This window comes from Oncorhynchus tshawytscha, linkage group LG04 (genome assembly GCF_018296145.1).
Source record: "Oncorhynchus tshawytscha isolate Ot180627B linkage group LG04, Otsh_v2.0, whole genome shotgun sequence".
Lineage (NCBI taxonomy): Eukaryota > Metazoa > Chordata > Actinopteri > Salmoniformes > Salmonidae > Oncorhynchus > Oncorhynchus tshawytscha.
Window position 1 is genome coordinate 60388995 of NC_056432.1, and position 24309 is coordinate 60413303.

The following is a 24309-nucleotide window of genomic DNA, read 5'->3' on the forward strand; positions in this document are numbered from 1 at the left end:
AGCTACTTTCCCCCTATACATTGAGAATGCTGCTAAGAATGCAAATATTTTTTGCCCTAAGCATCCTAGGTAAGTAAGTTAGGCTTCTTGCATTCTGCTAACTTTTATAGGATTAAAATTATTAAGCGAATTTACATATGTTTGAGGCATGCTATGTATTTGTTTTTTAGTGTTAGTTTTTATTCTTCAGCATAGATGTATGATACTAGTTGGTGTGTATTTTATTTTATTATAGGGATGGTTTGCGAAGCCCCAAGACCAGTGCGCTCATTGTCACGCGCTGTATCAAGAAAAGGCCCCGCAGACGCCAACAAGTTTGACAGAAACATAGAAGAATTGATAGAGCGAATACACGATTTATCCAACGAAAATCACAACGTTGATGCCAATGCCAGGGGCGGCATCAGCGCAGACGAAATTTTAGAGGACCCAAATGTCAGGACAGGTGGTACCGAGGGCATTGACTTGAGCGCTTATTATGGTGTTCTGGACAAGGTATTTGCCATGTATAGACCACTAATAGAAGATGGATTTATAGAAAACCTCCCTAAAACGTTTGTGTGCATTTTGTCTGGGAGAACGGACTGTGGCTTGGAGGCAGAATTGACAAAGACTGTATCACTTGAGCTTGGCAAACCGCTACTGTCGCTTCTATCATCTGTCAAATCTCAGACATGCACAAGAAGCAGTACAAGTTCAGAACCGTCACTTTTTCAAAGATCCTACCTCAGAGTTGACGATTCCACAGTAGAACAATTCAGTGCTTTTCAGGAGATAATGACTGCTTTGTCACATCTTTCCTTATCTGATAAAGTTATGTCTGCTTGGACTGGTCTAATAGACATGGCATTTCCTGCTATAGTGACACATGGTTCAGAATTCATATTGACATTTCTCCAAACCCCAATGGATTATGTAAAAATAGCACTGCAATTTGGAATTGCAATTCCCGCTCTGGACCAAAATGAACAATGTCAGCAAGGTTTGTCAGTTTTGTTTTCTACTTGCACTTTCTTCATGTTAAGTTATGAATGTAATGTATACAGATTTTAGACACTGCTTTTGTTGTACATTTGCAGTATTTTATGTCATGTGTATTTAATGCCCTGCCTTTTTTGTATAGGGGATCTAAAGCAGCTCCTGATGTGGTAAGCTGACAATGATGTGTGAAACCTTTCATGTGATACCCTGAGATAAACATAATGGAAATGTTTTGATGGATTCATTCTTATATTGTTTTCCACTGACAGAGGAATATGACCTCCCGTATCCTTTCTAACTGACTGTTTTATTCAGGGGTATACGTCACAATGTGAGCTGGTCCTTTGGTGACACCATCTTGGATATGTTCCTGACTCCAGAATCAACACCGTGCAGCTACCCAGGCCCAGACTGCCAGAGCCTCCCCACAGTCTCCTTCAGCCGTACCCTCAAAGCGGTAGAGGACAACCCCACTGCCCTGCTGAGGTGTGACCACGACAACCTAGCCCGTTTCAACGACACCCTGTGCGCTGACATCATCACAGTGGGCCTACAGAGCTCCTCAACACTTTCCACTTTCTGCAACGCTCTGAGCATCCTGAACCCCACTGAGGTGGAACAGGTGTGGAGTAACACCTGTCATGTTATCCAGGCTCTACTGTTGCCCCTCCTGGAGGACAGGTCTGACTGCAGTGGGGACATGCCGGCCCCACCTCCCCCAGGCCCACGGGTCTCAAGATCGCTCAGCCTCAGCCAGCTGCTGTGCAACTACGGCAACTGGACCAATGCTAGTGACGTGGACGCAGGCCTGGTGACACTGTGTAGTGAAAATGACAGGCAAGAATTCATCCTAGCGGTGTGCAGCAATATCCAGCTAATGCAGGCATTGATGAACAACAATCCTAACAATAGCTGGCTGTGGAATTTCTGTGTTAACTCCTCTGATGGATACATGGTGAGTCAGTTCTGTAGGTATCAGACCTGGACGGCGGAGACAGTCGACCCAACCATGGTGGCCGTCTGCTGGGACCAGGACAAGGAGAGGCTGAAGATCCTCCTCTGTCAGAACCTGGACTTCTTCACGGTTGTGTTTTCACATGTTGACAACAACTGGCTGCAGCTGAACTGTACAGAGGCCCCGACACAGCCAGATATAAACTCTCTGGTGGCGGCTTCCTGCCAGTACTCAGAATGGCGAAACGTGATGGAAATCACCATAGAGATGATATCCATGTGCATCCAGAATGATGACAAGGGTTTTGTACTGGAGGTGTGCGCCAATGCCACCTTTCTGAATGAACTGCTCCGTAATAGTGCTACTGTATGGGTTGGAGAATACTGCACTGTCTCCCTTAACTCTCCACCCACCAACCCGCCTGTGGTGTTCAGCATCCCAGACTGGTGCATCTATGATAAGTGGAGCAAGGTGCTGGTGGACCCGTCAATGGTGGAGCTCTGCTGGCGACACGACCAGATGGGTTTTAATAAGAACGTGTGCTGCAACATGCCCCTGTTAGAGAAGCTCACTTTGGAGTCCCAGAACGAGTGGCTCATGTCTGTCTGTGTTGACAAGGAGACCAAGGACATCCTGCCCCAGGTGTGCAAATACTCTGACTGGAACAAGCCCATCATTGTAGACATGACTGATCTGGCTCTCTGTGCTGAGCTGGACTCTCTGAACTTCACTCAGAAGGTGTGCACCAACACCACGGTGCTCCAGAACCTGCTAGCCAACCCTGACAATACATGGCTGTTGGCGTATTGTGCAAACCACACTGGCCCCGGCGGTGGAGGGGAACAGGGAGGAGGCCTGATGGGGTTTAAGCCAGTAGAACAATGCCAGTACCACAGCTGGACAGTGGCACTTCCTGACACCTCTCTCCTGACCCTGTGCTGGGACTACGACCAGGCCAACTTTGTCTCATCCATCTGCACCAACACTGGCCTCCTCTCCCTGCTCACCAAGGAGCCCTACAGCCTGTGGGTGGGCACGCTCTGTACCACCTACACCAACTACACCAAAGGAAACAGCCAGGGAAAAACCAACAACACCTCCACAGACTCCCAGCCCTGCCTGGTCAGAGACATTGTGAGGCGGCTGAACTGGACTTGTACTGCAGACTTCAGCCCAGCCTGTCAGCCAGGCTCCAGTCAGACGCAGGCTCTGCAGCTGCTTTTGCGCTGCGGGGTGAAGGCCCTGCAGCATCGCTTGGAGGGGCTCCTGACCACACACATGGCCTCTGTGGTGGACCAGGCCACCAGTGTGGCCGTGGTGCTGTTGGTGGCCCTAGAGGAGAGCCAGATGATGTCTCTACGTGTGACTGAAAACATCCGCTTCAATGTGCTCAAGTCTGTGGTGCTCTATCTAGAGAAGGAGACCAACTTTGACAACAAGAGGATCCTGCTGCAGTGCTTTGGGGTAGGTGGGCTGGGCAGACTTTATCTGCAGATAAAGAATTCGACCATTGTGTGTATTGTAAATTGCTACATTGAACAGTGGTGGTCATCTATACATTTCCCTCATGTCACAAAACTGTTTTCTGCTGTTTTGGCTTTTCAACTGATTCATGTCTAAGGACATTTAGATCGGACCCATTCTAGTCTAGTGGAAATGTCATATGACTAACTTTTTTGTTGTTGTTGAGGTAACTAATCATCTATATCAATTACCATGAGGGCTATTGTTGTGTCAACCGACGGTGTACACAGTTTCACCCATGTCATTGATAGGGGACATTAAATCTCTTCCCCTGGATGAGATGAACTGACATTGATGTGATTGAATGACAATCCAACACTAATCTCTAATCACTTGTGTTTATTATTGTTGATACTGTGTTGTTGCTGTTGTCCATCTTGATTTTTTCTTTTCTTGAACCATTAAAACGATAAGCTTGAAGATTTGTTTGCCCGTAACAGAAAGTACTGACCAGTTTGATGCAAACAGGAAGACATGGGAACAGTGATGGATTTTTCCTCATCAAGGTGACAGAAGTAGGACTGATACTTATTTGGTCCTTTTACATTTGTGACTGGTGATATAGTTACTAACGAATACACACCCCTACGTATTTATTTGGACAGTGAAGCTAAAATTTTTTAATTTTGCTCTATACTCCAGCATTTTGGATTTGAGATCAAATGTTTTATATGAGGCGACAGTACAGAATGTCCCCTTTTATTTGAGGTATTTTCATACCTCAGAAATAAAAGCACTTGATGTATCTAGTCCCCTCATTTGAAGACAAAAGTTTAGTGTTTGGTCCCATATTCCTAGCACGCAATGAGTAGCATCATGGTAGAAACCACATAAATGCAGAAGTGTTCAGAAACATATTATATTCTTATTGACAATAAAACGGACTCCAAAATTGACACAATAAATTATTTACCATTCATTTCTATTGGGCACAACATAATCTGAAACACAACCAAAACAAAATGCAAATGCACCCAACAAGTTTGTAAAGTCAAAAGCTTGATGTCGTCATAGCGTGGAGAAAATATGGCATCAAATACTAAACTTTTGTCAAAATGTAACATGAACCCACCGTTGAAAGGTGAGACTCTCACGAACACATGTTTTCCTCTCCGACGCCCACAAGCTTCACATCACCCATCTGAAGGTAACCCGTTACCAGTTTTAAAAAGGAATGATATTCAATTCCTGAACTTTCTTATATCTCTCAGATATAGGACAAACACTTCAAAACATACTTCCTTTTGATAAATGATTTTGACTCTGTTTTGCCGTGTATGATTATGTTATTCAATGTGTTTCTATGGGCTAATAGCAGTGAGGCCAAATTCAATGTTTCATCAAATGTTTGTTCAACACTTTTTGGGATTCCTACAGGGGTTCTAAAATTCTAAATCAAATAGCTAAATGATCCTTGGTGTGACCATCTTAAAACAATTCCATAAGTTAGCTTTGTAGACACCCAGGCCCAGGCCCTTTGACCATAAGTGAATTTGTCCAAATACTTATGCCACCTTCAAATGGGGGGACTAGATACAGAGTGCTTTCATTCCTAAACAGTAAAACAGATATGTATGAAAATACCCTCAAATAAAAGGTGACATACTGTACTATCGCCTCATAAAATATCTAAAATGCTGGAGTATAGTGCCAATGTAAAAAAAATGTTACCCTCACTTTCCAAATAAATACGTAGGGGAGTGTAACTCTTAAGACATGTCTGGAGACGTCTCAAGGCATAGTGATGGCTAGGTATGAGTATTTGTAATGTAGAGATTTTAAATTCATTCATCATTTATTGTTATTTGGTGAGAGTTTTTGTTATGATATTCTTGTCTAGCTTATGGGTGCTTGGTTTTAGTATGTGGTGTGATTCTGTTACAGGAGTATTTCCGTATCCCTCTGGCAAGTCTGAGGGCAGTGCTGGGTGCAGTGGACATCACCACAGTCAGACAGATACTGCAGTACTTCAGCAGGAACCAGGGAACATTGCAGGTTATATAACACACTTCATATCAGTTGTCCTAGACAGGTCTTCCATGGAAAATACTAAGATCACTTGACCTCAGAGGGACAACCTGATTGAATACATTTTATAAAATAATTAAGTCAAATGTAGCGTAACCGCTCTATGTTCACACAAGATAATCACTTAATCTCGCTCTCTGTCCCAGTTTACAGATGACTACCTAGGCACCATGGTATCTGTGCTTTTCCAGACCCACTTGGTTAGGGACGGGAGCCTCTTTCCTGAACTGGTACCCCTACTTGCCCTGGTCAACCCTGCAGACATCCAGTCACTGCCCTCCTTACAGACCAACCTCATTGTGTAAGTTAAGCAGGCTTCTGATACAAGTCATCATGAGTCATGATGTCCTTGTGTGTTGGTCTCTGCATTATATATGTACGTATAGCACTGAATGGCTATAGAATCAAAGGTAATGGACTTAGGCAGTTAATTACCCCCTCTATTCAGACACTCGGGGGGGCAGGGTAGCCTAGTGGCTAGAGCGTTGGACTACTAACCGAAAGGTTTCATGTTCGAATCCCCGAGCTGACAAGGTACAAATCTGTCGTTCTGCCCCTGAACAGGCAGTTAACCCACTGTTCCTAGGCCGTCATTGAAAATAATAATTTGTTCTTAACTGACTTGCCTGGTTAAATAAAGGTACAGTTTAAATTTTAAAAAACAGACTCACAATATTGGAGTCATTTTCTATTTAATCTACTACTTCGGCCTTAATTTAAATTGGGTCATTTGAGTCTCTGAAAAAGATATGCTTTCCCAGTCATGTTTTGCTCTCTGCTTTTTGTTCGGGTTAACAAGTATGTCCTACATTCCTCTATGCACTCTCTCTCTATCTTCAGGAGAAATACCATCAACAGCAACATCAGGAGCCTGTCGGTGGAGCAGCGCAGGGCCTTTGGGAGGTGGTACAGCCGAGCCCTCAGCTCCCTCAACATGACAGCCGGCGGCCCCTCCTTCATCAGGGACACTGGTAACCTGATAGTCTACCTGCCCTTTCACAGCTTCCAGCACCTCTCACCTGCTCAGGTAACAGACACGACACCTCTCTGTGAAACCAGAGCCTCCCCAGCCACAGCCAGGCAGTTGTCAGTGGTCTCCATTGTGTCAGTGGTTGTGGCCGTAGCCAATGTTCAATAAGTAAACATCGGAATGCATCAATTAAGAATGGCTATGTGAAGAATAGTGAGTGATCTTTCAATGCTTAAAATGTGAATATGATCGTTGCATGTAAAGGCAGGTCCAAAAGGATTGGCGCCCTTGATAAAGATGGGCAAAAAAGACTGTAAAAGTTCAATAATACAAATACTGAGCTATATTGTATACAGAATTTGTATTTATTTTATACTAATACAATTGCTCAAAGAAAGAGATTTTGTTTAATAAGTAATACTTTTTTTTTTCTCAAAAATAGAGTTCAAAATTATTGGCACCCCTGTTTTCAGAACCTTTCAATGTCTAACCTTGGATAATGGCATTGAGCCTTTTTTCTCAAATGTTTTATGAGATTGGAGAACACATTGGGAGGTGATCTTAGACCATTCCTCCATACAGAATCTTCCCAGGTCCTTGATATCCTTTGTTTGCGCTTATGGACTGCCCTCTTCAATTCAAACCTCAGGTTTTCAATGGGGTTCATCAGGAGACTGAGATGGCTATTGCAAAATGTTGATTTTGTGGTCAATTAACCATTTCTTTGTGGATTTTGATGTGTGCTTTGGGTTATTGTCTTGCTCACAGATCCACTTGTGGCCAAGTTTCAACCTCCTGGCAGAGGCAACTAGGTTTTTGGCTTAGATGTCCTGGTCACTGGCCTCCCGCAGCTCCCGCAATAATTGGAGGAAATTAGCTTTAAAAATGCAAAATAGCATGATATTAGCTATAAAACTGCAACAACAAAAAAACTAATTTGCCCCATGGCAAAATGTGTTGAATTGGAGGAAGTTAGCTGTTTTCCCTCATAACTAATCCTTCGACCTTGTTCAGACCTTGCTGAGTAGCCCACAAAACTGCGGTACGACACTGGTCCTGGTACTCTGTTAAGTTTATTAAGTCGTTGAACTTAAAGGCCCAGTGCAGTTAAAACTCATGTTTTTTTGCCATATTGTATAACAGCTGATGAAACTTACACTGTAAAAGTGTGAAAACGTGATCAGTGTTAGTTCCTGATAGTTGCTGGTTGAAAATGGGGTGAAATTTTATCCCCCTTTTTGAGAAAAAAGATATTGTACTATTATAAACAATCTATTTCTCTGAGCAATTGTACTAGTATAAAATAATATATATACACTAACGTTCAAAAGTTTGGGGTCCTTGTTTTCCATGAAAACATACATGAAATGAGTTGCAAAATTAATAGGAAATAGTCAAGATGTTGACAAGTTATAAATAATGATTTTTAATTGAAATAATAATTGTGTCCTTCAAACTTTGTTTTCGTCAAAGAATCCTCCATTTGCAGCAATTACAGCCTTGCAGTCCTTTGGCATTATAGTTGTCAATTTGTTGAGGTAATCTGAAGAGATTTCACCCCTTCCTGAAGCACCTCCCACAGGTTGGATTGGCTTGATGGGAAGTTCTTACGTACCATATGGTCAAGCTGCTCCCACAACAGCTCAATAGGGTTGCGATCCGGTGACTGTGTTGGCCACTCCATTGTAGACAGAATACCAGCTGACTGCTTCTTCCCTAAATAGTTATTGCATAGTTTGGAGCTGTGCTTTGGGTCATTGTCCTGTTGTAGGAGGAAATTGGCTCCAATTAAGCGCCGTCCACAGGGTATGGCATGGCGTTGCAAAATGGAGTGATAGCCTTCCTTCTTCAAGATCCCTTTTACCCTGTAGAAATCTCCCACTTTACCACCACCAAAGCACCCCCAGAACATCACATTGCCTCCACCATCATGCTTGACAGATGGCGTCAAGCACTCCTCCAGCATCTTTTCATTTTTTCTTTGTTTCACTAATGTTCTTCTTAGTGATCCGAACACCTCAAACTTAGAATCGTTTGTCCTTAACCCTTTTTTCCAATCTTCCTCTGTCCAGTGTCTGTGTTCTTTTGCCCATCTTAATATTTTCTTTTTATTGGCCAGTCTGAGATGTGGCTTTTTCTTTGCAACTCTGCCTAGAAGGCCAGCATCCCGGAGTCGCCTTCACTGTTGACGTTGAGACTGGTGTTTTGCGGGTACTATTTAATGAAGCTGCCAGTTGAGGACTTGTGAGGCTTCTGTTTCTCAAACTAGACACTCCAATGTACTTGTCCTCTTGTTCAATTGTGCACCGGGGCCTCCCACTCCTCTTTCTATTATGGTTAGTGCCAGTTTGTGCTGTTCTGTGAAGGGAGTAGTACACAGCGTTGTACGAGATCTTCAGTTTCTTGGCAATTTCTCGCATTGAATAGCCTTCATTTCTCAAAACAAGAATACACTGATGAGTTTCAGAAGAAAGTTATTTGTTTCTGGCCATTTTGAGCCTATAATCGAACCCACAAATGCTGATGCTCGAGATACTCAACTAGTCTAAAGAAGGCCATTTTGTTTTCTTCTTTAGTCAGAACAACAGTTTTCAGCTGTGCTAACATAATTGCAAACCGGTTTTCTAATGATCAATTAGCCTTTTGAAACGATAAACTTGGATTAGTTGACACAATGTGCCATTGGAACACAGGAGTGATGGTTGCTGATAAAGGGCCTCTGTACGCCTATGTAGATATTCCATTAAAAAATCTGCCGTCTCCAGCTACAATAGTCATTTACAACATTAACAATGTCTACACTGTATTTCTGATCAAAAAAAAGGTTTTCTTTCAAAAACAAGGCCATTTCTAAGTGACCCCAAACTTTGAACGGTAGTGTGTGTGTGTGGGTGTGTGTGTGTGTGTGTATATATATACACAAACTTTTTTTTAATACAATAAAGCTCTTTGTTTTAAATATTATTTATTTTATCAAGTATTTGTTGCTCATCAAGGCTGCCAATAATTTTGGTTCTGACTGTATGTGGAAGGGGATGAGGTTGTACTGTGCAAAATTGTATGTGTATACTGTACAAAACAGTATATGTTTAGGCCAATAGGTTTTCATTGTCTTAATTTAAAATGGTATACAGTATATTTTAATCAATGTGCACTGTATTTTAAACCAGAGTTGGGTGGTGTTTCTTCTTTCCTAGCTGTTGGTTGGTATGGATGTGTTGCTGATGAACACCCTAAGCCAACTACAACAGCAGTTTGTGGCTGACAGCCTCATAAGGACCTTCAGAAATCTAACAGTGGAACAATTCAGGAGGTCAGTGTGACAATATTTGATCGATGGTTGGTCATGTGTCCTGTCTTACAGAAACATTCGGTTTCAAATATGAATCTGATTCGAGTTTATGCGTTTTCAAGAAATGACTTTCCGTAGTCCAATGAAATGCAACATTCTAGTAGACACTGAAGTAACCAACTATTTGGGATCCAAAAGTATCTTTGGATATGCTTGAGTAATTATCATCTTTGTATCCCTAGGCTTGGCAACCTGACGTGTCTGTCAGACCCAAAGGACCTGCAGGTGTACAGAAACGCAGAGGCCTTCTCTGTGATTCAGGACAACATTAGGACATGTGTTGCCCAGGGCCTCAGGGGCCCCAGTGACATGGTAAGTAGACCTATCACAGACAGAACTACTTTATTTTTTCACTGCAAAGTTTAAGGTGAAACTCATATGGGTATGAGTGAAGTAGACTAATCTATGGGTTTAATTTCTTGTTTGCACTTTGTCTTGATTCCTGTGTAAATATGTGTGTGTGTGTGTGTTATGCGTGTGACCATCCCTCTTCAGATCTCCAGCTTGTTCTTGAACAGGAATGAGCTTCAGTCTCCTGGCTCTCTCTCTGCCGGCCGAGTGTCTCAGCTGGCTCCCTTCTTGCCCTGGCTGGGTGTGGACTTCCTGCAGAAGCTCAGCCAATCCCAGCTCAGCCCTGCGCTGACAGCCCTGGCCTCTGTGCCCTTCACTCCTGCACAGGTAGAAGATCATCATCATCAGTCGTCACAAGCATCCTCTCATCAGAGAGAGAGCTCTAATGGAGCACCTTCTGTTTGGTTTTCATACCTGATTGGGTTTTCTCAGTGCTGCCCGGCTCCAGTAACAGAGGGTGGGGATGATTATGGGGTTAGAATGGGCGTTGGTTAGTAGGGGCTTTGTGACAGCTGCCAAGCAGCCAGTTTGCAGAAGTCTGACCCCAGGTGAGGTGAGGGGGGTTCTGGAGGTGCCTTGACCCTTTGATTACAGAAGCACAACCAACCCCACATTTTCAATGTGTGCCTCACGGCTGCTGCCTGCCATGTGCCATAAGGGGCCTTAGTCAATGGAATGGTAGGGTGGGGAAACAAAAGCAGGAAATAGAGCATTTGTTTTTGTCTTGAGCCCAGTGGGCTTTTCTTCATTTTCCCAAGTAGTTTCCATTTTCATAATACAGATGTTCATAAAACAGAGTTTTAGACCAGTCATAATGATTTGTTCCATCTTCTTTTTGTGATGTCATTCTAGGCCAGTGTAATTGTGGACAAAGTGTCTCTAAACAACAGTGTAAGTATTTTTTCAGTTTTTGAAGGACATGGCTTTCTGTTTCAGAAAGGGATTGTAAACAGGGTTGCGTATTGTCTCAGATATGGTATGCTAGATGTTTGAGAGTGTCTCTGTTTCAGTGTAATGCTTCTGTGCATAGTAATGGTCCATTCTGAGCCAGCTGGCCCAAAGCCTAGTGCAGCCTGGCCAGGGGTGACTCAAGGACAAATACTATCACCATGGCAAACCACACAACCCTGTCAAGATGTATGTTTCCTACTTCATTATACACCAGATGACACTCTCTACCTGTATTATCTTAGTATCTAATGGCTGTATAGTGTTACAAAGAACAATACCAATTTGTCAGATCTTTTGTATCTAGTTTCATTTAACAGATGATTTTTGCATTATTAAAAGTGTTTGAATGATGAGTTAGAAATAGACTATCCCTCTTTCATTCTCCACATCTTCCTCCTCCATCCCCTGCCCCCCCACTCTTTCATATCCCCAACCTTCCCTTCTCTCTCTCTCCCTCTCTCTCTCCCTCTCTCTCTCTCTCTCGCTCTCTCTCTCCTGCTCACTCCCTCTCCCTCTCTCCCTCCTTGTGTCCCTTCTAGCTGGCTCTGCCGGGGCAGCTGCAGAAGCTGGGCTCTCTGGTGAGTGGGGTGAAGGTTGAGACTCTGTGGAACTTGCCCTCTGACATCCTGCTGTCCTCTCTGCCTGACATCGCCCTGCACACGCCCGGCCTCAACCCCCCACAGGCCAACACCATCACCACCAAACTCTGGGTACGGCCTTAGAGGGACTCACCAAAACTGACACCCATCCTCACAAACAGCGACATGCTCACTCATATTAAATGAAGACAAACGACAAGGTACACAGTAACATGGCTTCGGCCATACGCTGCTACTCTTGGCTCAGTGGGAGGTATGTTTACAAGGCTCTGTGAGTATGCATGCATGACCATAACCATTGGAGAGGGAACAGAGTGGAGGAGAGCAAGGTGGAGTGTGGAGGGGGACCACAGCTGGCATGCCCAGGTGTACCCAGGCTCCTTGCCTGCCTGGCAGTCAAATGGGGTGATGTGGCCCTGTGCCAGCTGGAGCTGTATGCTCCATAAGGACCAGAACTAGGGATAGACTGACACACTGGGCAGGCTCAGTATTGGGCTGTTTCTTAGAGAGGAGGTGCCAACTATGCATGAATTAGGTCACTCTGACACATTTGTAGTTACTCCTCTTTTGTTTGCCTGAGTTATTTTTTTTAATCGTTTGTGAACATGTATTTATATTCCACCCACATATTGTGTGTACCACTCAAAGCCCATTTAGTCACCATTGAAATCCACTTCATATCTGCGTGTTTATCTTCTGAATTGGTGTTGTTTAGTCACTACACTCTATGTCTGTGTTGTGTTGACCTTTGTCCAGGACTCACCAGAGGTGACTGGCTGGTTGGATAAGGTGGAGCCCCTGCTCCCCAGCACCCCTCTACTCAGTGTGCTGACCAGGGCTAGTCTGCTGTTGACCAACAGGACCTTGGCAGGAAGACAAGCCTGGAACACTCAGCAGGTAACGTCTGTGAGCTGACTCATGTCCTCTCTGCTCCAGCAATACCTGTGACCTGCAAGTCATTTTCAAGGGGATACAATTCATGCATATCAGTATAGGAGCATCTACCTATCCCTAAATGCTTAGTGATTTTATTCACCCAATGATATTTAGAGATTTGAAAAGGATTTCCGAGTGTGTGTCTAAAGATGTCAGCATGTTACGCAATGTGGGTCTCTCCTCTGTCAAGCAGAGGTGTGTATGACACGGTCTTGATTAGATGTTAAATAATTAACCGTCAGTGGAGAGGTCGGCCTGTTGTATAACCCCTGCCCTGACTGTTTAAATAGGCTATTCTATGTTCTGAACACACACAGCGTATCTATGACTGTCAACACACACACACACACACACCAGGTCCCAGCTATCACAAAGAGGTGGTGTCTCAGACGGGCTGATGGCCCTCTCCCTCCTGCTAGCCTAACGCTGGTCTGGTCTGTTTCACCACACTGGCCATGAAAGCTGCCCTATAATCCCCTGTCTGTTGCTACTAATGGGCCTGAGGGCAGCCTGCCAGCACCATTAAATCACAGCACCCAAATCCTGAATGTTCATGCGCACTGTGTGAAGTGGCAAAGCACAACAACACTGTCGTATTGAATTTACTACACACCTCAAAACTATATTCCAAAACTGCCAATCACCTTTATAGCACTGCGGGGTATTCTCTCTCTGGCTGTCACTACGTGTGTTGGGAGATGGTTTGTGATCAATACGAATGATTGCTTCTGGTTTCTTTTCCCAGGCTAAAGCTCTTTTTAAAGAAGCAGTGAAGACCATGCCCAATCTTTCCACTGAGATGTTTCTGTGAGTGCATATCTATGTCAACATAGCTGCAGTTGATTTATTACTAACCTCTTGTGAATGTGCTCCCATTCATATTTGTAATCTATTTTGTCTCTCTGGTTATACAGTGCCCTTGGAAGCATTGCTCGAGGTGTAAGCTGCACAGCCCTGCGACAGCTCTTCCGGGACAAGCCAACATTTTCCTCAATGCAGAGTGTCCTTGCATTCATGAATAAGCACTCTGTTCCTCTCCATTCCTCACTGGTAGATGAGCAAATACTTAACCATATTCCTCTGAGCTAGTTAATTGAGTTAACAGTGGAACCATGCCAGATGTCAGGTATAAAGATAGCTGTTATATAAGCGTAATTGGCGACCCTCATGCTTTTGTCTTGACTTACAGAAAAAGTGCATCATCGAGGAGCTGTACTACTTTGACTTCTTCTCTGAGCTGCTGGGAGAGTTTGGCGCTCAGATCACACTGGCCCTGCCGTGAGTCGGTCTTACTGCCATTAATCCTCACTACAGATGGTTTGAACATCAACAATGCATCACTGTCAACTTTGTGTGTGTGTCCCTGTGTGTGTGTGTGTGTGTGTGTGTGTGTGTGTGTGTGTGTGTGTGTGTGTGTGTGTGTGTGTGTGTGTGTGTGTGTGTGTGTCCGTGTCCCTGTGTGTCCCTTTGTGTGTGTGTCCCTGTGTGTGTGTGTGTGTCTGTGTGTGTCCCTGTGTGTGTGTCTCTGTGTGTGTGTCCCTGTGTGTGTGTCCCTGTGTGTGTGTGTGTCCCTGTGTGTGTGTCCCTGTGTGTGTGTCCCTGTGTGTGTGTGTGTGTGTGTGTGTGTCCCCTGTGTGTGTGTGTCCGTGTGTGTGTTTGCATGCTTGTGTGTGTATACATTTGTAGGGTGAGCACTATTAAGAAGTTCCCTGCTGACATGATGGACACTCTCAGGAAGATGATTGTGAAGGACTCCCATCACTTCCTGCTCCTACCCAGTACAAAACAGGATATTCTGGTGGACAAGATGGTGCAGAGACTTGTCAGTACCCTCTCCTGTACCCCATTACTGCTAACACATTCAGCCTGGGGTTTAACTTTGGTGTCTTGATTTAAAAAATTATTTACAGGTATTATTTACAGGTATAAGTTGAAAATGTTCTCCCCCAGGGCATGTACACGGGGGAGTTCACTGAGGATGAGTTTCGTTCACTGGGCATCATGGCGACCTATGTAGTGGATGAGGTGTTTGTGCAGCTGGTGCGGAGCTTCTTTGTGGAGAGCCTGGAGTTCCTCAGAGAGTTCTGCTATAACAGCAACAAGAGGGACATCGTCGCACAGATCCTACAGGAGCCTGGCACCTTCGGGTACTGTAGCACCCTCTTAAACAACCACCCCACATTACAGCACACACCCCATTTAACCTTTCGTTATAACTCCTGTCTCCTCACATCACATGAAAAATGAGCCTTTCTGTGTGCTCTTAGCCCCGTTCAGAACTGGACCCCTGAGACACTCAATCAAGTGGACAGATTCTTATTCTTCCTTCCCAAAGAGACGCTGCAGCAGATTCCCCAGGTACGTTTCCTGCTCTACTTTTCCCTCAGTCTTTAACACATCCATTTCCATTATTTATTCAAGGTTAGTTCCTTTGCAATTGATTTGACCATTGTCATGATTCATTTATTTGGATGTCCTTAAAGTTATTGAGAGGTGTTACATTTGCTACACGACACCAGGAATCAGGAAAGGATGGATTTGTAAAAGAATCCTGCAGGTGTCCACTGACAGGACTCCTAGAGGTGTCAGGTGCTATGCTGCCCTGGCCTGGCCTGTTGGCCCCTAGTCAGGCTGTGTGTGTATGTCCTCAGGCCCTGATGACCCAGGGGCGTATAGAGAGGCTGTTTCTGAGTCAGCGCCGGTGGGAGTCGGGTGCTGTTGGGGCCCTCTGCATTCAGGGCCGGGACCAGGTTGAACAGACAAAGCTGTTTGAGAGGCAACAGTTTGTTCTTCAGAACTTCCTGGGTTTTCTCAAAGTGGGGCAGGTCACACGTGAGTGCCACTCTGTCTCACATTGAGACTTCTGTCTTACTCCCCAACCTTACTGCCAAAACAGATGAACATAAGACTCTTTTGTGAAATGTTTACATACATTTCCCTCTGTATACAGTATTACCATCTGTTTTGTCCATTTGTCTCTGCCCAGCTCCTGCATTGATGCCCACATGTGAAAATCTGCATGCAACACAGCCTTCAGCCTGGAGCACAGACAGCTTGACAGGCATGTCGTCTGCCGCCTTCAGCTGTAGTCTAGAGCTCTTTGGCCAGGACCCCTTCTTTTCATCATACCAACAGAAACTACTCCTCCAGAAAACTAAAGAGGTACATATTTTACCCATAACAAGAAACATCACTGTAGTTCCTATGTAGAAATCACCTTGTACCATATGCAAAATGGGTCCAGTGTCTGATTTATCCGTCTTCTGTAGCTGCTCTGGTTGCATTAACTAACAGAGGCTGTGTCTTAGTTCTTTTTCTCTGTGTTGTCTGTAGATCTATGGAGCGGCCCGGTCCTTCTCCTCGTCTGTGATTACACAGCTGGGTCGTATAGCCTCCCAGCTTTCAGTGGCAGAGCTGAGTGTGATCCGGCTGTCTGAGCTGAGCACCATCTCTGCACTGGGGGCAGTCAGCACCTGGAACAGCAGACAGGTAGCTAACAATCAGTCTGACAATCTGGTTCAATGTTTTTTGTTTCTGTGTGTGTAGTTTGTGTAGTCCTGATGTTTTTGAATGTTGGTAACACTTTACTTGACACCTGGTGTCCTAACATGTTAAGAACAAAAATAGGTGACAGGTCTGTGAATCCTGAGCGGTCATAATCATGTCATAATATGTCATAACGACTGACATAACTTGACATAACAATGTCACGACCCTTATATTTACACCTGTTGTGACATATATTGCATTATTTTATGGCTGGTTATGGCATCTTTATAAGAGTGTCAAATCCCATATTTATTCAAATGAGTTATTTCCCTGCCAAGAAGTTTTATTTCAGGTTGAAAGTTTTTCTTAAGTCATTTGTTGTTGCAATGAATTCTTTACAGTCATGTTTTTTTCTTCTTCATATTTTAAATAACTTGTAGAAAATACACTTTAAGTCATGGAGCATTATGACCATCCTGTGTCACTTTACTTGAAATAAGAAAATGTACTTCAGGATACTGTGATGGTGCATTATGACCATCCTGTGTCACTTTACTTGAAATAAGAAAATGTACTTCAGGATACTGTGATGGAGCATTATGACCATCCTGTGTCACTTTACTTGAAATAAGAAAATGTACTTCAGGATACTGTGATGGTGCATTATGACCATCCTGTGTCACTTTACTTGAAATAAGAAAATGTACTTCAGGATACTGTGATGGTGCATTATGACCATCCTGTGTCACTTTACTTGAAATAAGAAAATGTACTTCAGGATACTGTGATGGTGCATTATGACCATCCTGTGTCACTTTACTTGAAATAAGAAAATGTACTTCAGGACACTGTGATGGAGCATTATGACCATCCTGTGTCACTTTACTTGAAATAAGAAAATGTACTTCAGGACACTGTGATGGAGCATTATGACCATCCTGTGTCACTTTACTTGAAATAAGAAAATGTACTTCAGGATACTGTGATGGTGCATTATGACCATCCTGTGTCACTTTACTTGAAATAAGAAAATGTACTTCAGGATACTGTGATGGTGCATTATGACCATCCTGTGTCACTTTACTTGAAATAAGAAAATGTACTTCAGGACACTGTGATGGAGCATTATGACCATCCTGTGTCACTTTACTTGAAATAAGAAAATGTACTTTAGGACACTGTCAAGAAGCATTATGACCATCCTAATCATATAAGGCAAATAGGCCTATCACGTACATGCCTTTTATATCAGTCATCAGTTTAAAAAGAGGGTGTCTTGTCCTCCTTCTGAAATCTGCTCCTGCGTTCATCCCAGTCATCTGCAACAGAGCATTGGGGTAGGTGCATGTCTGACATCAATGTGTGCGTAATTAGAACGATAATTGAATATGGTCAATTTCTATTTATTTTTATTTTTATATAACATTAACATACTGTTGACATGTAGGCTATGGTGTAATGGAATGTGTTTGAAAATAAAAGAGAGCCGCACACTCTAGGAGCTCAGATGCAAAAATGTAATTACCAAAGTTTCGACAGCCAAGCTGTCTTCATCAGGGTAATGGAATGTGTTGCCTTGTTTGGTAGGTTTTGTGCATTTTGACACTCTTATGTAGGTGTCATAACCAGCCATAAAATAACTACTGTGATGGGTTTTTGGTGTTTTTACACTCTTATGTAGGTGTCATAACCAGCCGTAAAATAACTACTGTGATGGGTTTTTGGTGTTTTTACACTCTTATGTAGGTGTCATAACCAGCCGTAAAATAACTACTGTGATGGGTTTTGGTAGGTTTTTTTGACACTCTTATGTAGGTGTCATAACCAGCCATAAAATAACTACTGTGATGGGTTTTTGGTGTTTTTACACTCTTATGTAGGTGTCATAACCAGCCGTAAAATAACTACTGTGATGGGTTTTTGGTGTTTTTACACTCTTATGTAGGTGTCATAACCAGCCGTAAAATAACTACTGTGATGGGTTTTTGGTGTTTTTACACTCTTATGTAGGTGTCATAACCAGCCGTAAAATAACGCAATGTATGTCACAACAGGTCTAAATATGTCATAACACTGTTATGACTATATTATAACAGGTTATGTCAGCTGTTATGACACACTTTATTATTGCATTGTTATGACCGTGTCATAACGCTTTATGACAATGGGTGTCAAGTAAAGTGTTATCTGAATGTCCTACCTGCTTTGGTGTGCCCTTGTTTGTTTGTTTGTTTGGTGCCTTTTGCTATCCTTGTCTCTCCTGTCCCAGCTGGCTGTGCTGTCCTCCTCTGTGCTCAACTCCACCCAGGTGGGTCTTAGTCAGCTGGCCTCCAGCACCCTGGTGGCTATGGGACACATACTGTGTGGGATCAAGGACTCAGACATGCGCTCCCTGAATGCAGTGGAGTTCAGGTGAGATTTAGAGACCTTCTCAAATCAGTGAGAGGGACTCACTTGAGAGAGGGAGTGTTATAGGTGCTCTGTTTTTTTTACCATTAAAAAGAGTTTGCATTTTTCATGTGAAACATCCCATAATGTGTGTCTTCTTAGCCTTTATCCAACCGGTTTCTCCCTCCTGTCATTCTACATGCTTTAACCAATGATGTACTGTATATGGGGCATTCTATAAGTAATGGGGCCAATGTGTGACATTGGATCAGCATTTCAAAATGGTTTGAAACAAAAATGTAAAAGGATTTTCATGCAGTTCCACATGTGTACTTAAAGGAATAAAAGTAAATATATGCAAATTGTCCCATAACTCCACCAATAGAACAACATAGGGCCTTTATGCAGGGTTCATACAGACATTGGCAAGTAAAATTCAAGGACATTCAGGGACTTTTTCAAGCACTTAATTGTAATTTTCAAGGACCTCAATGTTAATGTACATTATAGAACCTCCCCCAAAAAGCATGCAAGAAGTGTCAAAAAACTAAGCCATTACCACTTTACGAATAATGCAGCCTATGTGGCTGATGCAGGCACACAATACATCCATGAATAGCGGTATCATTAATCTCACCACTGCTGTTTTTATGATGAGAACCTGACCAAAAACCAAAGTTCCTTTTTCAATGGAAGGATTTGTATGGGATGTCATACTATGGGAAGTCATTGCTACAGACTGACATATCGGTCTGCTGATACAGGACTAGTAAAGGCTCAGTGCACTACTTTTGTGAGAATATTTTATGAATATTTATTTTCAATTCTTATTTTTCAGGGGGTGATGCAGCACCCTCAGCACCCTCACTTCCTGAGGTTATGAAGCCTATTCTAGCACTTGAATTTCTGAGCTCCATGTTCAAGTCGGCTACTTCAAGCCCTTTGTATTGTCTACAATTGCAGGTCTAACATGGTAAAACAAAATGTATTTGTCATGTTATTTCATTACAAGATCATTGTGAATAAGCCCACTAGACTGTGTAATTTGTTGTCATTATATCCAGAATCATTCATAGGAATAGCGTTGGGTGTTGTGCAATAGTCTATCCTACACAATTGCGCACAGTAGACTTGGCTTCCAATCCGAGGCACAAAAACATATGAAAACACAAACTCTACCTTGATGCTTTCTCTGTTAAATCTAACAGACGACAAACAGATGATCAATATCGATTTGCTACAGATCGTGGATCCAGGCACAACTGTCTTCACTGGTGTAACGAATGAGACACAAATATTCTGGACATTTCTCACAAACACCTTTTTTTCCAGCACTTGGTCAGTTGCATCGCATGCGCTATTGCTATAGCTGTTCATCACTTGACTGTCATTCTGAAAATTCCTTCCTGGATCTGATGATGTGTGAAAATATCATGGCGTAACTACAGTAATCAGCTGGTCACCAAATGTGCATCCAACAAGTATTGTGCATAATTACTGAAGAACCCACATGAATGACCGTATCAAATTTAGGTTTTAAGTATCTAGGTAAGGTGACTCTTTCGGGTTAGAAGCCTTTCGATTTTGCAATGCATACATTATTTTGGAATTGTGTGCCCATGAAAACTGTTTTCACCTGCAACATAAGGAGATACTAAATGTTACACTGCATTTCTGAGATCTCTATACAAAAAACTAGCCAAGAGCTAGATCCAGGATTCTTACAAGGTTCAAGTTCAATGTCTAATTGAACTGATTAATGCTTCATATAAGATATAACGACAACTTACACTGCCATAAATGCAAGGACAGAAAATTCATGTTTTATGTCACACTATTTTGAATAAATCAGTCAAGACACCAACCATGATAAAAGGTTAAACATACAGTAGGTTTTAAATAAACTGAATTGTATTGAATATAGCTATTTATTGCTGATGATATGTATTGGCCAATGAGAGGCTTTGAAGCCACAGATCGGCCATATTGGCACTCCAGTCTCCTTAGGAATTAATGGAATTCTAAATTATTTTAATGAAATGTTTCATGGACAAAATTACATTTTTTTTTTGATGGGGACAGTAACACTAGTACTTTCTAAAATGTATACTTTAATGGGAAAAAACGATATATATTTTTTTTAATGTTAAGCTCACATAATATAATTTAAAAGTATGCATTAAGGTGTCTGTAATAGAATTAAACATGGCAAAAATAAACGTAGACATTAAATTCCTTTCTATAACTTCCAAAACATGTTTTACTATGATGGGAGTACCAAGATGGGGATGCGGTGGCTTCAAAACACTGCTCTCTGTCAGTCATCTAGTGTATATGTAACACATGTTAATTGTACTCTCCTTGCGTTGTGTTTTGTTCAAAGAAATCACCCCAGCCAGTGGTCCAAGTTGAGCGTTATTTATTATCTGTGGTTAAATAGGAAACAGCATGTTAGTTGTGCAGGACTTAATGATGTTGATGGCTGTCGATGGTAAAATCTGTAGCAAGATAACAACTGTGTTAGCAGTGTGCTTATGTGACCATTACATCGGTGCATGCTAGCTAAAACACTTATATACACCAATCATATACCAAAGCACATCCCAGAAAGCCCCTCAATCCCTAACAGGTACCATATACCCAAACATGTATAAATCAGCAATGTACAGCAAACTGGTACACATTGTAAAATATAAAAATAGAATACTGTCTTCAGAACTCGAACTACCCCTTGCATCACATTTTCATACTGGGGAGACCTGACGTTCGCGATCTCCCCCTATCTGCAAGCGGGGCCAATAACAACACGCCTTATTGTCATCGGAATTGAACCAATCAATAAGAATACTTGAACATTAAATACACATTTCTTTCGAGGCAAGTAGAAACATAACCAACCCTGTTACATATATACATAATCGTCTGTAACTCACCTCTCCCCCTCCTGGCTGCAGTAAGGCAGTTCTGTGGCTGGGCCGTCTGCGGCTGTCCTGTTCAGAAGAGCAGCAACAGGCTTTAACGGGACTGCTGAGCCATAGCCTGGCTTTTGGACCCATAAGCTCCTGGGGCCCTGAGGTCTTCATTGAGGTTGGAGCACTGGCAGGTACATTACATGCCTTTTGTTGTTTTGCTACAACAAATATGACTACTGCCTGAAATTAGTTTCAACCTCTTACAATCTGCAGCTGGCCTCCCAGATATGGCCATGTCTTCTTTGGTGAAGGAGCAGATTGAAGGATTTACACCTCTGGCTGTGTCCCTCATCCGGGCAGACAAGTTTGCTGTAAGTGTGAGGATTCAAAATGCCTATGATTCAATAACACATGTCAGTTTATCCTCAATGTTTTGTATTGCCCCCTATCAAATAGTTGTTTTTCTATGTTGTGTTCATGTGAATTGTCCATGTCTCCTCAGGTCGTGTTTGACCCGGCCCAGATCAGCATGTTCTCCTATGAACAAGCCAAAGCGGTGACTGAAGCCCAGCGCTTGCTTTTGTCCCCTGTGCAGCTGACAGCTATGTCTATGGTGCTGACCGTCTGGGATGACAAACCTGTTGACTTCCGTGGTAATTAACTTTCACCTGCTGAAATGTTTCAAGTGTACACCATTTCCCTAGATGATTTTCATTTGTGTGGCGGCCTTGGGAAACCCTTCATATCGTGAAATGAAAAGCTACCTTGAACAAATACAAAGTAGATGCAGGTGGTGAAGGCCTGGTAAGTTTTATAAAGTCTAGCTAATACATTGTGTACTTAACTAGCTAACTAACTAGCTTAATATACTGTACATTGCTTTCTCCTCATTGAAGATGCTCTCATCTTCATCATCCATGATGAAGTGACAGAAGATCATAAAATAATGATTGATTACCGGTAATTCAGAATCATACTGGCAGGTTTGCTCAAAGTAATGACAACTATCTAAATCAAACAACAAGCAATATTGCTATTTATCTGAGAAGTCAGCTTCAACGATGATTGATCAAATATATTTACATTTGATGATTGACTAACTACAAAAAGGAAAGAATACTACAATGGCAGGAGCCCAATCCAATGTACACCCCTGGGTGGGGATTGGTATAACTGTGTTGGTAGATAATTAATCTACATACACCTATCCTATTTTACATCTTTGAGGGGAGTGCAGGTGAGTGGCCAGGGCTATCAGAAATTGGAAGCAGCTCAAAATGACAGATAATCACAGCAAGATGCCTCTTGCTTCCACCAAGTTTTAGAATAGGATCTCAATTGCTTTGTTACTTAAAATCAAAATAATTCTGAACTGCTGAAATTACTGCAATAGTGTTTGTATATTTTGATCCCTTTTCATGTAATTTTGGCAGCTAATAGGACCTACCCACTGATCAAGCAACATAGGAAGAAAGTATGAACTACTTTTATGAACGTTTGCTCCGGCATAGCCTACAGCTACTTATACACAAATGAAAATGGGAAATGAACTATTTTACTTAAATAATCATACAATATGCTTTACATTAGAATAAAGTAAAGGGTTTAAAGTAACCAAAACAACCAAAATCTAAATGTTCAACTATGGGCTTTTTCCCAATAATTGAGGGCGTGATATCCGATGGGTTTTCGTAGTCCTCCTTACATGTTTTACTGAAGCTGACATTGTCTTGATCTTAGCAGAGTGTAATGAAATGAGATGCGTATGATGTCAGTATATACTTTCAGCGTGTATATTTTGTAACTTTGAGTCTGAATATGAAGAGGAATCAGGATCTAGTTGAAGAAGGACAGCTCAAGCAAAGGTTTGAGGGAGTGTTGGATGTAGGATGCTTGTATCATTGAGTTTGTCTCCATACTGTTAGTGTTGCTTTTGTGTTTGTGTGTCCCCATGCAGGCAGGTCACCAGGGCTGGCACTGTGCCCTAGTCCTCTCTGTCACCTTCTGGGACTGCTGATGGTGCTGTTAGTTTCTGCTCTGTAATGGCCTCCCCTTCTGATGGATAAACCCCTCAATGGGCCATGAGGACTCTCATGAGGACTCTCTCCCACACAACTACCATGTTAAACAATAAGTGTAATATATTGGAGTAGCCCTGCAGGCTATTGTAATGTATGATTTGATAATGGGTGGATATTTATTTCTATCAGCAAATAATATCAAATTGGTCACACACATATTTAACAGATTGTATTACGGGTGTAGCGAAATGCTTGCATTCACAACAATACAAACACATCTAAAAGTAAAAATAATGGAATTAAAAAATATATAAATATTAGGATGAGCAATGTCGGAGTGGCATTGACTAAAATATATTAGAATAGAATACAGTATATACATATGAGATGAGTAAAGCAGTATGTAAACATTATTAAAGTGACTAGTGTTCCATTATTAAAGTGACCAGTGATTCTATGTATATAGGGCAGCAGCCTCTAAGGTGCAGGGTTGAGTAACCGGCTAGTGATAGCTAATTAACAGTCAGATGGCCTTGAGATAGAAGCTGTTTTTCAGTCTCTCGTCCAAGCTTTGATTCACCTGTACTGACCTCACCTTCTGAAGAGCCATCCATTTGCTATTGGCCTATTCTCTGAGTGAAGAAAAAAACATTTCAGCATTTTATTGCGCATTGCTGAGTTGTAGTTGTCAGTTTAGGCTGACAATTATTTTGTTAGGTTTAAGGTTGAATAAAATCTTATTTTATTGCTTAAATGTAATTGTTTTAAATGGAAAGAGAAGAGTAATCATGTGGTTCTATCTCAAAGTGCAGTGATGTTTTCTATTATTTGAGCATTATTATGTTTTTAAAT

General features: G+C 42.3%; 1 protein-coding gene across 1 annotated transcript; it reads left to right on the forward strand.

Annotated features, from left to right (window-relative positions):
* The first annotated feature begins 1127 nt into the window (after positions 1 to 1127).
* Positions 1128 to 23743, forward strand: strc1 (stereocilin 1). Its single transcript, XM_024404232.2, has 26 exons — positions 1128 to 1148; positions 1297 to 3400; positions 3901 to 3966; positions 5345 to 5455; positions 5635 to 5789; positions 6329 to 6515; positions 9656 to 9771; positions 9993 to 10122; positions 10306 to 10488; positions 11014 to 11052; positions 11652 to 11822; positions 12468 to 12608; positions 13393 to 13454; positions 13562 to 13697; positions 13837 to 13925; positions 14334 to 14469; positions 14598 to 14794; positions 14915 to 15005; positions 15299 to 15479; positions 15634 to 15809; positions 15981 to 16136; positions 18406 to 18548; positions 21479 to 21627; positions 21710 to 21807; positions 21939 to 22089; positions 23394 to 23743. The coding sequence occupies exons 1-26, from the start codon at positions 1144 to 1146 to the stop codon at positions 23477 to 23479; spliced, it is 5259 nt and encodes a 1752-aa protein (XP_024260000.1). The 5' UTR covers positions 1128 to 1143; the 3' UTR covers positions 23480 to 23743.
* The last annotated feature ends 566 nt before the right edge of the window (positions 23744 to 24309 follow it).

Excerpts from the sequence above, each read along its gene's own strand:
- strc1 (XM_024404232.2), top strand. Across the intron at positions 3,401-3,900 it reads TCCTGCTGCAGTGCTTTGGG|AAAGTACTGACCAGTTTGAT; the intron begins GTAGGTGGGCTG and ends TGCCCGTAACAG. Across the intron at positions 13,455-13,561 it reads CTTTCCACTGAGATGTTTCT|TGCCCTTGGAAGCATTGCTC; the intron begins GTGAGTGCATAT and ends CTGGTTATACAG.